Source organism: Tiliqua scincoides, chromosome 1 (assembly GCF_035046505.1).
Source record: "Tiliqua scincoides isolate rTilSci1 chromosome 1, rTilSci1.hap2, whole genome shotgun sequence".
Lineage (NCBI taxonomy): Eukaryota > Metazoa > Chordata > Lepidosauria > Squamata > Scincidae > Tiliqua > Tiliqua scincoides.
The window spans coordinates 15,696,908-15,713,550 of record NC_089821.1 but is presented as its reverse complement, the minus strand read 5'-3'; the positions used below and the strand labels follow the sequence as shown (position 1 = coordinate 15,713,550).

The following is a 16,643-nucleotide window of genomic DNA, read 5'->3' as shown; positions in this document are numbered from 1 at the left end:
CCAAGACCTGCTGAGGACCAAAGTGCAGCTGGAGGAGCTGCTGGCAGGAGGAAGGAGGTATGGGGCTGGGACCAGGAGGGATACTTATTGATGCAAACCACTTGAACAAGTGCCTGGGGCCAGGTGACTTGGAGGAATGGGTATAGAAGGCTTGGACCTTAGGATGAACACAATGGGAGGAATGGAAGGCCCTTTCCATGGCATGGAAAGCTTGGGCTGTTTCCTTCCTAGAATGGGGCTGAATGAAATGGACTGTGTAGTTGGAGGTAGGTTTGAAAGACTCCCCAAGAAATGAAATGGGAATGCCTCATAGTTTGGGTGATGCCCTGGAGAGGGGAAAAGGTGGAGGGGGTGGAGCATGTCTGCAATTAATAGGATGGCCTCTGGACTTAACTGTAGGACCACTGGGATTGATAGGCTCCCCTCTGGAATGGGGCATGATATAGATCAAATGGGCACCAGAATGGATAGAATGGGATTGGACTGTATGGGAGCTTCAGCAACCAGCATGGAAAGATGGAGAAGGATGTAGATTCTCCAGCCATTTCAGGACAATAACACAGTGCAAGGAGGTTCAGATTTAGAAGCTATGTAAGCCACAGTGCTCCTTGTTCCTTCTATGCTCAACATCACACATCAATGTGTACTGGTGGATAGTTTGAGTGCAGCTCATGTACAGCAAGTGCAACATGTGAGCATCTCCTGTTGTGTCACTGTAGCTCCTTACTGAAGGATCATGTTGACTAAATATGACGTGTGCCATTTGGCAAATGCCTTTTTCTAGGCTGCGGTAGAATCAAACAGGTTTGGTAGACCTGCTGAGGACCATGCTGCTATAGAGACAGAAGGAGCTGCTGGCAGGAGAGGGGAGGAAAAATGACTTCTGCAGGTTAAACAGGTGAGCTACCCTGGTGGTGGGGTCCAGCAGTACTGCAAGGTCATTTTTGGGGAACTACAAGAACTACAGTCATTTTTGGGGAAAGAAGGAGAGCTAATTAGCTGAAAGTGGGCGTAATTCTCTAGGCAAAGCTTGGCCTTGGAATTTGGCAAAACAGCTTTCATGAGCCTCAAATCAGTAGGTAGAAATGTCATACCAATCTTTAAAAAAGGGAAGGAGAGGGGACCCAGGAAACAGGCAGTCAACCTGACATTTGTTCCAGAGAAGATTGTAAAAAGCCTCCTTAAAGATAAAAACACATAGAAGAACAAGCCTTGCTGAGGGAGAATCAGCATGGCTTCTCTAAGGGTAAGTTTTGACACAGAAACCTTTTAGAATTCTTTAAAAAAGGTCAACAGGCATATGGATGGGAGAGAACCTGTAGATATTATATATCTGGATTTTCAAAAGGTGTTTGACACAGTCCCTCAAATATTCCCTTGGGGAATAGGAGGGAAGGTCCTCTAATGGATCAAGAATTGGATGAAGACTCGAAAACAGAGTGGGTGTCATCAATGGGCAATTTTCACAAAGGAGAGAGGTGAAAAGGTGTGCCCCAGGGATCTGTCCTGGGACCAGTGCTTTTCAACTTGCTCATAAATGACTTGGAGACAAGCAGTGAGGTGGCCAAGTTTGCGGATAACACTAAACTTTTCTGGGTGGTAAAGAATAGAAGGGATTGTGAAGTGCTCCAGAAGGATCTCTCCAAACGGGGAGAATGGGCAGCAAAATGGCAGATGTGTTTCAATGTAAGTAAGTGCAAAGTAATGCATATTGGGGCAAAACAATCAAAACTTCACATATAAGCTAATGGGATCTGAGCTGTCTGTGGCAGATCAGGAGAAATCTTGGAGTGCTGGTGGAACAGCTTGATATAAGTGTTAACCCAATGTGCAGTGGCAGTGAAGAAGGCCAGTTCCATGCTTGGGATTATTAAAAAGGGGACTGAGAATAATAGTCAATACTATAATGCCATTGCACAAGTCAATGGTAAGGCCACATCTGGAGTATTGTGTTCAGTTCTGGTCACCACATCTCAAGAAGGACAAAGAAACTAGAAAAGGTGCAGAATAGAGCAACTAAAGTGATTGCTGGGCTGGGACACCTCCCTTATGAAGAATGGCTATGGCATTTGAGGCTCTTCAGTCTAAAAAAAGAGGTTGCTGAGGGAGGATATGATTGAGACATACAAAATTATGCAGGGGATGGATAGAGGGATGTTTTCCCACTTACACAACACCAGAACCAGGGGACATCCACTAAAATTGAGTGTGGGGAGACTTAGACAAAAGAAAATATTTCTTTACCCAGCGTGTAATTAATCTATGGAAATCCTTGCCGCTGGATGTTGTAATGGCGTCTGGCCTATATGCCTTTAAAAGCGGATTGGACAGATTTGAGAGTTTACGATTAGCCCAATCAGGTAGTCCTCTGATAAGTATGGGCCATTGGTCAGTGCAGGATCTGGTTCATATTGATTCTACCACAGCCTAGAAAAAGGCATTTGCCAAATGGCACACGTCATATTTAGTCAACATGATCCTTCAGTAAGGAGCTACAGTGACACAACAGGAGATGCTCACATGTTGCACTTGCTGTACATGAGCTGCACTCAAACTATTCACCAGTACACATTGATGTGTGATGTTGAGCATAGAAGGAACAAGGAGCACTGTGGCTTACATAGCTTCTAAATCTGAACCCCCTTGCACTGTGTTATTGTCCTGAAATGGTTGGAGAATCTACATCCTTCTCCACAACCCCAACAATCACTACAAATGAATTTCAAGGCTCTCTTCACTTCCCTTTGTTATCTTTAATTGGTCAAAACATTCCCTTAAATACATAGACACCTACCTCTGAAATCGAAGGTGCTGATGTTTTTGTCTTTGACATTCATGGCTGTGTAGATAGGCAACGGGTTCTGGCCTTGATTAATAGCTGAGCGTTGTTCTGACAGTTTGCTCTCATTTGGCTAATATAAAAAAATGTGACGGAAAGTTCAGAATAAATATGAATGGCTACATATCAAAATGCAATAAAAAAGATATTTTGCTACAAGTGGAACTTTGTTACCTTAGATCATTTAACTGGAGTTTATTTAACTTTATTGTGCAACACAACTTTTTCCTTATGATATCAGGCACTTACAGCTAAACTAGGTGACCCACACCATATGAGGTGGATCACAGGCTGGGCTCTTATCCTCCCTTTTGGTGGAATGGTTCCAAATAGAAACCATTCCAGATACATTGGGCAGTCCCAAAGTTTTCTTCCAAGTCTCACTAGGCCAGCGACCCACTCTACCAACCTTCAGGATCGGAATGTCCTGCAGAAGCCTGAAAGCCACATCTGCCTTTCCAAGGTCAACAAAGGCCAGTAGAATCGGTCACTGGCCTGGTGCAACCCAGAAGAAGCCCCCTGGCACCAGCAGGAGCGTCACAACCCACAACAGAGGACAAAATGGGTCACAGTGCCACACTTATCCGAATAAGATTTGGAACTGCTGACTTACACTGATTTTGGGATGGCTTTGGAATGAGTTAAATTTTCCCCATTTATATTAATGTAATAATTGTACCCTTCCGGATTTTGGCTACCATGATCATTTTCAGAAACAAATTAGGTACAGATAAGGGAAGATTGTACAAAGCTTCATTCTTGTATCTAAATCAGTCCCTAGTTTAGACCAGAACAAATAGCAGGAATAATATTCTCATAATATTTTAAACATACTTCATTGTGTAAGAGAGCTTCTTGGACAAGGGCCCAGAGAGCTGTGAAAGATGGAAGGTACCCCATTTTAGACCTCTCAACCAACTCTTTGTAATAGTACTTCAGTTGTTCAGCGGAAATAACATTCTTCTTGTTCCTCAATATCTGTGTTTTAACTGCTTGGATGTGCTCTTCTAGATTCTTCTGTGACCAATTGGTATCTTGATACAAATTTGTCAAAGTCCTGAATGGAGGAGGAAAGTCTGTAGTTACAAAACAAGTGCTTGCCTGCTAACAGCATTCCAAAATATTTATCTTTCAACTGAAAATGCTACAGAATCAACTCTTCCAACACATGCATGAAACAAGCTGTCGGGGGTTACTCAATATATAATGGAGCCCACTACTCTTTTCTACCCTCCTCTCTATCCACAACCCTCATATTTGGAATTGATATCCCACCGTATACTTGAAGATACTTGTTGAAAGGCATCAACTGTTTTGATAAATTTCATTTGGTACTTGACTGAGATTCACCTCTTTTGTTTTTCTGGCTGAGAGGAACAATGACTAAAGCAGGATTAGTTCCTACCCCCAAATCCCAGTGGGCAGGCATCAAAGAAAACTAAATTGACTGCACAGAACTAAAATCTGTACATAAATTCTATAGGATTTAGCTGGTATGTGATATCCATTTTATCTCTGGATTATGCCCATTATCACAGGGGTTCTCATTAATTAGTTCTTACCAGGTGGATCCAGAAGTACTGGTGATATAGGAAACACAATCCAAAATGTTCAGTTTCTGGAGTGCTATCAGGTGACCATACAACGCTGTCATTGCTCTAACTCCACCTCCTGTTGCCATAACAGCTACCACTGGGACCTGTTACAAAAAAAGCTACTAGGTTTCTGAATTCCCCTTGATCTTTTTCAGCAATAGGGACCCAATCAGGCCTCAGACTTCAATGATGAGGAGGGGATTGGCTCACCCTCCTACCTCTTCTACCAGTCTTCTGTTTACTTTCTTGGGCTTAGCCTGGTCTCAGCCCCACTGGGCAGCCTTGAAGTAGCCTGTCCAGCTTCATCATCTGCCCCAGGTGCCTTATGTAGTTCTTCCTCTGGGGGATCCACCCCTTCCTTAGCTATCTCTTCTTAGGCCCACTCCCACTTTACTTGTTCCCATCCCATAGTTAAAGGGGTGACATTGCTCCAAGGTGGAGAGTCCCTCATCATGCAGTGAGCAGTCAAAAAGCAGGTCCCTGTCTACTTCTATTTGTGAATCAAATAGGCACTCGGGGTCCTCCCCTCTGCTGCTACAGCTCTACACCTGTCACCTCTACACCCTCTGCCGCTACAGCTAGCCAGCTGCATTCTGGAAGCACAGCCCCTCTCCTGAGACTCGGTGCATATTCATAAAGAATTGCAAGAGGCTGAAAGTTCTCTCGCATTGTGCCCTGGTGGCCCAGGGAATCGTGGGTGGGCCAGGCACGTATCTGGGCTTTAGCAGTACAGTGCAGTGCCACTTGCTGCTTCCCAACTGGGGGTTTGATGTGGTGCCTGTAGTTCCCAGGGCATTGCAGTGAGTCCAGAAATGGACAGCGCATAAAAGCAACACATATTGTGGGTGTGGATAACTGGATAGCCAATTGGTGAATGCTAATCTGAAACTCACCGTAGACACTTGCCTATAAGTCGAACCCACAGATAAGTTGAGGACAGGTTTTGAGCCAGCAATCATGGAATTTTCTAAGACCCTCAGATAAGTTGGGGGTTAAACTTAGAGGGGTGTCTGACTATAGTTTTGTCTGATTTTACCCCAGGCCAGATCCTGAAAAATAACCTACCACTAATTGTTACCTAAGAACTGTAGTCTCTAATTTATTAAAGACATAGTAAAAGATCATAAGATACATTTTTATTCTTTTTAAATTCTGGTCTTCACCACCTTTTTGTAAACACTATCAGAGTAAGTGCACTGTAAACAACATACCAGTAAATCAGTGGTTCCTAATCTGGTATTCATGTACTCCCAGGGACACTCAACAGGACCTTTAGGGGTACTTGAAAAAGAATGGAATAATGGTAGAAAAAGGCAGGTCATGCTCCAGAATGCCTTGCAAGGACCAGCAAGGCAGGAAGGGAGGTAGCTAGTTGGCTTTGAAAGCCCCACCAACAGCTAGTTTTTGGTCATCAATTCATGTATGAACCAGTGATTGAAAATCAGCACAGTAAAAAAGCTGAAACATAATATGGAAAGTGATCAATCACCCAGAATTTCTCAGCACACTTCTGGTGCAAAACAGTGTAAAGGCAGAGTCTTCTGTTCCTCAAACAGATAAAAAGAGAAAACACTGTGATGAATACATGAAGTCTGGGTTTTCACAGACAGGAGATGAGGGCTTGTATTATTACAAACATTTTGCTAATACGAAGGGTACAATTTATTATTGCCAAGGGATATGCAAGTGAAAAAGGTTGGCAACCACTGCAGGAGAACCAGGAATCAAATCCACTTTTAAGGTGTCTGGTGTGTTAAGCCAGAAGCTCTACATACAACATACAATCCATAACACATAACTGAGAGTGTGCAATTCAATTCACAGCAGAGAGATGCAGCTGCATATATTTGCAATCCTTTTTACTCAGAAGTAGACCCACTGCTTTCCATGGGTGTTATTCTTAAGTAATGCTGCATTGAATTGTAGCCTGGGAATTGTTGCTTCAAATGGAAAGGGGATCCCATCCTGGTGTTGAAAAAAAAAAAGACCTCTGCCAAATGCAAAGCCTTTGCAAAAGGGAATTGGGTTGCAGCAGCAAAGGGAACGGAGGGGAATAAAAGGTTAACTTTGGCTGAAACCTCCCAGGAAAGTAGCTATAGCAACTAACCAGCTGCCTGCCTAAACATAACAGAGAAAGAACCTGTTCAGAGTTGAAAGGCTCTGCCCTCTGACCCAGAGATAAGGCGAAGTGAGAATTGGAGCTGGATTACTTGGCAAAAATTTCACATAGTATACCTGAGTATGTACGGTAATCATCTGGTCACTATCCAGTTGCATCTTGTTTCATGCTTATCACTTTTATGGTTCAAAAAAAAAAAACTAGCCCTAAGTTACATTTGTACTAATTTGTAAGTGCGCAAAATTTGGGAAGACCTGTAGCTCACTAGAGTAAACTGGGACCTTCCACCGGTATTATGGAACCAGAAATTGATTGCTAGGATTCTGCCCTTCAGAATAATATTGGGAAACAGATAAAGAGGCACTTTTTGAAGTGGTGCTCCTCTTAAATCTAATAGGGACAGAGCAACTGTTCACCAGGGCATTGCTTCTTTTCTAATGGCTGTTTGCCAGTGTTCATTCTGCATCTTTTCAGTTTGAGAGTCCTTCTGGGACAGGATAATTTATTTTGCTCACAAACTGTTTTGTAAACATTTAACTGAAATGCAGAATATATTCATAATAACACAGGACTACAAAACTGAGAGTCAGAAAAGTTTTTCCTAAACTTTATGGTGGTTTGACATGAATTTGGGGTGCTAATTCAAAAAATGTTATCTGTTTTGCCCTATCACATCTAGTTCTGGAGACATGGCATAGCCTCTTTAGTGTATGGTTCAAGCAGCTTCCTCATGAACCATACGAGGTTGGTTCTTTAGTGTATGCCTCTTTAGTGTATATCACGTCTCCAAAACTAGACGTGATAGGGCAAAACGGATAACATTTTTTGAATCGGTACTCCAAATATACCCAGGAATTGGTGTAATATTTAAGGAAGCAAAATGTGTGTTGGCCTGTGTAATAATAAAGTCTTACTCCAGTGACTCCCTTCAAAAAGAAGAATTAGCTTGTCACGCCTCTCTTAATTACATTATATAATTTAGTCATATAATCATAACACACAGACACGCATATAATATATGTAACATCATATAATCATAACACACAGACACTCTTAATTACATCATATAATTTAGCTAGCCTGCCTGCAATAACACCCCCACACACACACACACTAAAAAGGATCAAAACAGAGGCTTCAGCTGATAAGGTGAACTTTTTTGAGACTTGCAAAGTCAGATGGATCCTGACAGTGATCTGGTTTAAACAGAAGTTCTTAAACTGAACTGGGCAGGGATGAAAACCTTATTGATTTTGGGGGGGGGGGGGTGTTATTGCAGGCAGGCTAGAGAGGAAATTCACTTGGTGGAACAGGGCTGGCTTCTGCTTATTTAATTAGTTGTTGTACTTTATTTATACTTATTTATTTTAATTTGCCTGATGATGTCACTTCCACCATGACATCACTTCTGGTGGATCTTGGACAGACTGTCATTCTGAAAAGTGAGTCCCAGTGCTAAAAGTTTGAGAACTGCTGCAATAAGGTGTTAGTAAGTTGACACCCTAGGAGGGGGATGTGACACCACTAGTGTCCATTCCAAAAGTCACAATTTGGAAGAATACCATCATGTTATATATCAATGTGTAATTTCATGCAGAATGTGTTCTATCTTTGCTCTATCAAAAGGTATAGCCAAAAAAACCAGTGAGGGCCAAGTGATGGTACATCACCATGCCCACCACCAGGGGTGTTGCCCCGCCCACTGCATGGGGGTGACACGCTGGCATCCCGCACCCTAGTGACGCCACTGCTACATGGCACATTTCATGCTAACTCAAGAGCTCAGCAGTAAATGAATCTCATGCCTACTTCAGATATAGATCCATTTCAGTTATCCTAATGGCCAAGTCAAATGTAACAGATGTCCCCACACACCATCACAGAGTGTTCACACACACACACACACCTCATCCTCAGGAAGGTATCTTCTCAGGTTGAACAGCCTACTGAAGGCATCAGCAACCACTTGCTTCCTTTTGTGCAGGAAATCCTGTTCCGCAGCACATAGCTCATACCCCAAACGCACATCGAGATTCTGTGACCTGGAACAGAGAGACCAATCGTGTCATCAGACAGGTGTAGATTCTTTTTGTTGTTGTTTTGTGTGTGTTCTACAGCAACTGTACTTGCACAAGCTTCACCTAACAATTAAGACTCTCCGGTCAAATTTGCAACCTAAAAAACCAGCCTCCCAACTGAAGGCATATTTTACTACTGACATGGATGCTCCTGTATTATCCCCTTCTTTTCAAGCATAAAGCACAACTGTTTATCTGGGAATTGCACACAGTTTTCCAGGTATTATTTAGCATAAGAGGAGGTTGTGTTGTTTCCAAGGAAAAGAAAGTCAGGGCTGGACCAGTTGGGGTACTGGCTGAGGTCTTATTTCCATCAGAAAGCCAACCCAGCTGAGGCCCTCCCTGAACCCTCAGTACCAGGGCAGGACATGAGATGCTATGGTGAACTCAGCTTAAGACTTCATGTAATGTCTGAGGGCTCCCAGCAACATGGTGCCAGCACTGACTGTTCCCATTACTGTGCTGGCTTGCAATCTTGATTCCATAGGTTGGTTGCACAAGGGTGCAAATTTGATAAGGAACAAATGATGTGCAGATCACATTTCCTAAACCTGTCTGCCTAGTGATGCATAACTAACAATTTATTTCTGCTTGCTGTAGGTCAGTGACAGCTGTATAGAACTGATCGCACTTTGCATTGAATGCATGCAGAGGGGGAATGAAACTGGGCCTGCTGTGGTTCTACCCCTGCTCCCTATGTGCATTCAGTATAACCTACAAAAGAGCAAATACACACAGACTCTGTACAAATGACAGGGAACCTTTCCTATCCAAGAGTTAATGCATTGTGCATTCATTTCATTCAAGTGTGGGCTCTTTTCCAGGTTAACTGGACACAAGAAGTGGAGCCAGCAGGCCTGAGTGAGTGAGCACTATTCCACTTTCCAGGCCTGGCTCATGCTCTTTTGGCATCTGAGCCAGTGCGATATGGCTGTCGTCATCGCCTCGACCATGTTCTTCTCCTCTGGGCATGCAAAGCACACCATGCTTGTTACTGCCTCATATTTTGGAGCTCACTGGAGAGCCAGACCTGTGTGAACCAAATAACATGGCTGAAGGCAGACTGCTGAAGTTAATCTGAGAATTTCCAGCTTCAAGCAAAGAGTAAGACACAGAATGCCAACCAGCCTTATGGAGAGAACTTCACATGTTCAGTGGCCACAGGTTTTACATAACATGAATGGCACTGTAACATGAGGCCATGTCCTACCAGAGACAAGAGAGGATAAGATGGTAAGAGGTGACTGGTCAAGCTGCAGGGTCACAGAACTATTCCGTGAAAGAGGAAGAGATAACACTGGACTGGCAGATTGATGGCACCCAGCAGGAACAGAGAGTGATTGATACCAACCGAAGCAACTTGAATCAGCTTGCATCAGCAGCAGAACTGGGTTGACCTTTTCCCCCACTTCCCTCCCACCCACCCCAGACACAAGCCCCATGGATCCGTTTCCCCCCTTGCTAAAAGCAAGTGAGAATCAGTTGTAGTGTTGTAGTTGTAGTGTTGAGAATGTGTAGTGACACATTCCTTCCTTACTAAGGGAGGGAAGTGAGAATCAGATCATCCACTTCCCTCCCTTAGTAAGGAAGGAATGTGTCACTACACCTCCCCTCACTCCCTGCTTGTATGGTGTGTAAAGGGATGTGATCTCTTTAAAATTTAAACCCTGTGCAAGGATGGACTGAGGCAAAGGGGCAGCAAAGCACTTCTTCCTCATATTGTGCTTAAAGGGAATGGGCAATAGCTCAGACCCCTCCAATAAGATCCCTGAGCTGAGCTGGAGCTTGATCACCTTTCAACCAGCAACAGCAAAGCCTGCATGACCTGGATGTGACTTCATTTTTAGCTGATGGACTAGAGACATGACTTTGAAAGTCAGCTCTATTATTTCAAGCAGAAAGATGGCTCCCTTCCCTTCTGCATGCCCTCCAGCTAGCAGTATCAGAAAAGAACAGGGTATGAAGAGCAGGCATGACTTACCAGTCAATTACCCGGAGGTACAGCTCCAGAGCTCCACCCTGAAACCAAACAATACCCACATGAAGACTTCATAATTGGAGAGATAAGAGGACAAATAAATTAGGCATGCAGAACGACAAATACCAGAAGGCAGCATCATGCATAATTGGAGATGTGGCAATTGCTTGTGATGACTGTCCCTGCAGGGTCTGGGGGAGGGGGTTTTCATCACCACTTTGGAGGAATTAAGAGGCAGTAGAGCTGATGATGGGAAAGAAAGGAAGCAGCAGCAGCCACCACCATGGCATGCTTGCCAGTGGCGTACCTAGCCCATCTGTCACCCTGGGACAAACTAACATTTTGGCACCCCCCCCCCATGATTTAACTAAATTTAACTAATTAATTAAATTTATTCTTATTACTGTATTACAGAAGATAGCAATGTAAAAATGGTAGATGAAATAACTTTAGCCTATAAAAACTTGTGCCACATTACTTTGTTAGGGCACAATCCTAAGCAAGTCTACTCAGAAGTAAGTCCTATTGTGCTCAATTGGTCCTACTCCCAGGAAAGTGAGGTTAGGATTGCAGCTTTAGGGCCCAATCCTATCCAACTTTCCAGTACCAGTGCAGCTGCAGTGCAGTCCCAAAGGGAACAAATGTTCCCATACCTTGAGGAGGCCTCTGTGTCTGCCTCCCCACCACAGGATGAAGTGCATGCCCCATGGCATAGCTGCAGTGGCACTGGAAAATTGGATAGGATTGGGCCCTAAGTTGTCACAGGGTCATGAATATTTTACAATCTTGGCACATCTCCCACACATACAGTTCTGTCTTAAGTAGCATTATGAACTCTGAAAATATCTGATCAAAAGCATTCTCTCAGAGACAACTGCATCCTAAAGTGTTATGTCTCTTTAAAATGCAATGTAAGAAGTTGTCCATAAATCATAATCCTAAATGCATTTATTTGGAAACAACACTAAAATAAATTAAATTTACTTACAAGGTAAAGGTGTTTGGGTCCATAGAGTTAGGTATACCATTTGTTATCATTATAATATGAAATCCGTAATGCTCAGAATGGTGCATTTGCACAGGATATTTTTCAGGGACTAAAATCAGTGCATCTAATCCTGCAAGCCTGTCATAAAACACAACCTTCTTTTCTGGGGCATAGTTCTCTATGTTTCTAGTTTTGCATTTGACATAAACACAGATCTCTCCTAAGCAAATATGCCCAGAAAATGACCCTGCCCTCATATGATATTTAAATCAGACACAAAACAAAGGTGCAGCTTATCCGTTACAAACACACTCAAACAGCTATGATTGGCAGAGTGGCCATGCTTCCTAAAATGTACACAGCACTCATGAAATTGGCAGGAAACTCCAGGACTAGCCCAGGCTAGGAGGCAAACAGGATCATTTAGCCAGATTTCTATTTCTCCAGCAAGGCCATACCACACTTACTGTGGGAGCCTGCTTTGGGTCCCATCCCCACATGCCTCCTATGCCTTTAACAGTGACATTCTACAACAGGCTAGAATTCAGTTCTTTTTGCACCAGGGAGAAGCTATGGGAATCTAATTAAGTTCAAGGTTGGAGAGACTGGGATTCTCTCATGTCAGAAGCAACAGAAGAGAAGCTGAAGAGCTGCCTCTGTTCTCTCCTCCCCCCAGCAGTTTCACCATGAAGCATCCTTTAATTTTCCCCACCCACCACCCCTTTTTTTGGTGCTTAACATTAAACATGATAATGAACTGAAAAGGAATGTTTTGGTTCCTTTGGTTCTAATATGTACCAGTTGTATGTGTGTGTGCGTGTTGGGGGAGGTGCCAAACAGCTTTCCACTGTGCCAGGGACTTCTCAAAAAGTGACCTTTGCCTTTCCAGACAGCTAAGACCCCCAAGCCTCTCCTTCCAGAGGATGCACACTTCTAGTGGGAAGAAAGAGTTCTTAATGGAAGGAGCTGACATTCAGGCTGCAATTCTCTATTCCCATTGAACACAATGGGACTTACTTCTGAGTAGACAGAAATTGGCTGAGGGGAGCAGGGCTGCAGAAGCAGGTCAGCTGCTTGGCTGATACTCAGGCAGCAGAGAGTCCTGAGCCCCTGCGGAACAATCCACCCCCAAGCCACGGGCTGTTCTGTGCCGCCTTCCTCCCTCATCCACCTCACAGAACCAGCACCTGCTTTCCCCGCCTCCCGTCTCTCCAAGTGCAACCTTGCCCCAAGGACTACTTTTCCCAGCACACCCCTCGCCCTGGGCGTCCTGGGATTGGTCAAGGCTGGAGGAGAGGAGAAGAGAGGAGGGGGTGCCTAGAGGGCCTGCGAGCATTTCGCTGCTTTTCCAGCACCAATATTGAGCGCCCCTTCTTTTTAAAAAAAAAAAGGACAAATGGGCAGGGGGTTGAGGCTGGTGGAGGCGCCCCCCAGAGGGTCAGCGCTCGGGGCATCTGCCCCTTTTGCCCTGCCCTAGGTGCACCAGTGATCCTTGCCTCAACAATATCTTTCTCTTGCACCTTTACAAAAGGAATCATCATGGCAGGGGAGAGTAGAAAAGTGAGCATGAAGAAACTTTTTGGCATGAAACAATCCCTTAAAGGGCTGTAAAACCACTGCAGAGAAGCAGGCAGCTTTTGAAACCACAGCTTACAAATGTATGATACAAATGTCTTTTTAAAAAATAAGGGGTAAAGCACTTGGGTAGAAGAGCACAGGAAGGTGATTTAAATTTGTAATATGGGAGGGAAATCTGCTATGTCTACTGGTGTATCTTTTGCCAGTGGCATCACTAGGGGGTGCGGGCCGCACAAGGGAGGGTGACGCGCTAAAATCATGGTTTTAGGAGCAACCCCATCATGCTATATACCGTTGGATGTGGAATTTCCATTGGAATGCAATGCAAAAAAACCAGAGTGAAATAGCTCCTTTCCTTCAAAAGTTATGACCAAAAAAAGGGAAACCAAAAAATGCATGGAGCCCTATGGAAAGTGAAACCAAGCCATATCGCGCGTTTATCGCACAGTACATCACCACGCCCACCACCTGGGGTGCTGCCCAGTCCACTGCATGGGGTGACGCACAGGCCTCCCACACCGGGTGACGCGAATCCTAGTGACGCCACTGTCTTTTGCATGTCTGCTGTTGAGGGGATGATTTGAAGTGAGAAGGACAATAGCAGCAGGGAATGAAACGGATAAATAACCCAAGTGCTTTCTGTGGTCCAGTTTAGCAGGATAAGCATTGACAAAAAGACTGCAATCACTGCAACATGTGGAATCACCATTGCCATTTCACACGTGACAAAGAGTGGAAAAGCAATGGATGGGAAGCAATCAGAGCACTGTTCCTTGCAAGAAATGCCATACATGTGAGTAAGAACATAAGAAGAGCCTTTCCAGATCAGGCCAAAGGCCCATTTAGTCCAGCTTCCTGTAACTCATAGTGGCCTGCATGCGTCTGGAAACGCCAAAAACAAGATACCTGCATCCTATTGCCACACCCTTGCACCTAACATTCAGAGATACAATAGGCAAACTCCAAAACATAGATATTGCATACAGTCATGACTTTTAACCTGTGTTGGATGCCCTTTTAAAGGCATATAGGTGCCATCAAACATCCTGTGATAAGGAATTCCACAGATTAATTATGATTAAGTAGAGTGTCGGGGTTCCCCTCCTCCCACAGATCCCCAACTTACCCAGGGAGAAGACTTCTGGGCCAGAGGATCAGGGAGGAAGCCGGTGGAACATGGGGCCACCTCCCCATACACTGCCTGGGCACTTCGGTGGGCGGCAAAGCGCAGCAGAGGAACACTGCACACCGAACCCCCCACTTCTCCCTCCGCCTTGGAGGGGGGGACAGGATGCAGGCCATTTGGCTGCTGGGCAGCTGCCCCCCTCCCGCCTCGGGGGAGAAGGGGAGCACTCCCTCCCCCGGCCAGCCTTGACGGGCAGGGCACCTGGCTATGACATTGGGAACCCACAGCTGGACCTCCTGACATCATCTGCAGAGTTACAGGACCCAGGTGGGTAGGGCCAGCCCACCCCCCAAAGGCAGAGACCAGAGCAGAGGCAGCAGCCTTCCCAGGAACAACCCTGGCAGCTCCATTGAACACAATGAGACTTGAACACAATGATTCCTTAACCTGTACCTTGAACATCAATGATTCCTTAACCTGTACACAGAACTGCAAAAATGGGAAGCACAAGCTCACTGAACATTAGACACCCAGAGCTACTCTGAGAGCACAACCCCATGCTTGTCTACTCAGAAGTAAGTTCCATTGTCTTCAAAGGGGCTTGCTCTCAGCCTGTGCTGTCAGAATAAGTATGTGAGAGCAAGATCAATGGACAAATTCAGTTAGTTGGTCTGGGTAAAGTGACCCTTCTGGAAAAAAACAAAAAACCAACAATAGTCCACCTCACTGGGTTAGGGTGAGACACAATCACTAAAACTGGATGACAAACATTTGCTACAGCATTCTCCACCATTCAAATTAGCCTGTATATCATCTGGGTTTGTATCATCAGGATGTGTTCACTATATTAAATTTTTCAACAATGGTGAAGAAGGCTGATTAAAAGAAACCACACTTACCTCCTCCTGTGGTAGGTGCACTTTGACTTCTTTTCCCAGTGGAAACTGTTTCAAGGGCAGAACTAATGGATAGGCTGAGTCAGTCCCCTCTTCATGTGAAATGCTCTGGGTGAAGGAGGAAGATAAGAACTTTGTCTGAACACAAAAAATAATCAGATAAATTGGGGAGAAAAACACATCTCTACTAAAGATACATTTGGTAATTTTTGACCTGACTTTGGAAGCAATATGGACACTTAAATGGGTTAAGAGAAGCTATACATTCAGAGGCAATCTTAGGATTTGCATTGTACTCCGAGCCAGCTTGTCAGCCATTTCATCCAGAGACATTCCTCAATCTTTTTCCTGGATTTGTCCTTTTCTTTAAACTATTTTTGCCCAATGTTGCATATACGCAACAGGGATCAAATGTGCACACCTGTGGAGCAGGCAAAAGCGGGTTAAGTTCTTGAACCTGTGGTTCCCAAACTGTGGGTCTGGACCCACTGGTGGGTCACAACCTGATTTTTGGTGGACTGCCAAAGGGTGATGGAAAGATCAGATAATTCATTGCCTCAAGCTCTGAGGCTACTGAAAAATCCAATACTGTAGCTGCTAATGACCTGCAAAGACCTCAGCTCCTGCAGTTTGCAACCGTGCGTAAATATAGAGAGATAAGTTCAAAGGTCTTTTTCTGGTTATTACTTAAAATAAATAAAATATTTCTTTCTAGATCTCCTTTTTGAAAGTCTCAGGTATCATTTTAAAAAGTGGGTATTGGTGCTAAAATGTTTGCAAACCACTGTCTTGAACAACACTGTTGGCAAAGTCCATTAATACACTACCAAAGACCTGACCTGTGTTATGGGAAAATACTGTGTAGTATAGTACAACCCTATTCAGTACTGTCTATCAGGAGGTTAGACCTCTTGAACTAACCACCATTCTTGTGGTTCAATCTGGCAGCCTTTTTGCTGCCAGAATGTGCGTTCCAGCAGTGTAAACTTGTAAACTCTTACGGTGCCAGTGTGTGCAGCCTGGCTGTTGCTGCAAGCAGCTCAGTCAGGGAGTTGGCAGACAGTGGACACCCACCAGAGCAGGTCAGACCACACAGCAGTTGGGAGGAAGCTAGGGAGAGGGGGGATGGCGCAGAGGTGGGCAGAATGGAGGGTGGGATGCACAGGGGTGGGCAAGGGAGGCAACAAGGGTGTGAGGAAGGTGGACCGGGCACAGGAAGATGGTTTCAGTGGCAGCAGTGCCAACTGAATCATAACCCCAGTCCCAGGCCCAATCCACCTTCCTGGGTCAATGCAGGCTTACAACAGCTCTAGAACTGGCACAGGACCAAGATGATCCACGGAAGCTGCTGGGGCAAAATTCTCCAGAGGTTGAAACTCCCCTGTGGGATGCAGCGGAGGCTGCACTGTTCCACTACACTGGAGTGTGGGGAGTTACGATTAGGCT

General features: G+C 44.6%; 1 protein-coding gene across 1 annotated transcript in view; it reads right to left on the bottom strand.

Moving 5' to 3' along the window:
* The window catches only part of LOC136639903 (cytosolic phospholipase A2 beta-like), a 42,240-nt gene that overhangs the window by 11,070 nt on the left and 14,527 nt on the right, over positions 1–16,643 (bottom strand). Inside the window, exons 8-13 of the mRNA XM_066614593.1 lie at positions 15,201–15,305; positions 10,613–10,650; positions 8,460–8,595; positions 4,402–4,538; positions 3,674–3,896; positions 2,795–2,912 (exon numbers count right to left, since the gene is read on the bottom strand). Coding sequence (XP_066470690.1) covers positions 2,795–2,912; positions 3,674–3,896; positions 4,402–4,538; positions 8,460–8,595; positions 10,613–10,650; positions 15,201–15,305 — 757 coding nt within the window. The remainder of the gene's footprint in view (positions 1–2,794; positions 2,913–3,673; positions 3,897–4,401; positions 4,539–8,459; positions 8,596–10,612; positions 10,651–15,200; positions 15,306–16,643) is intronic.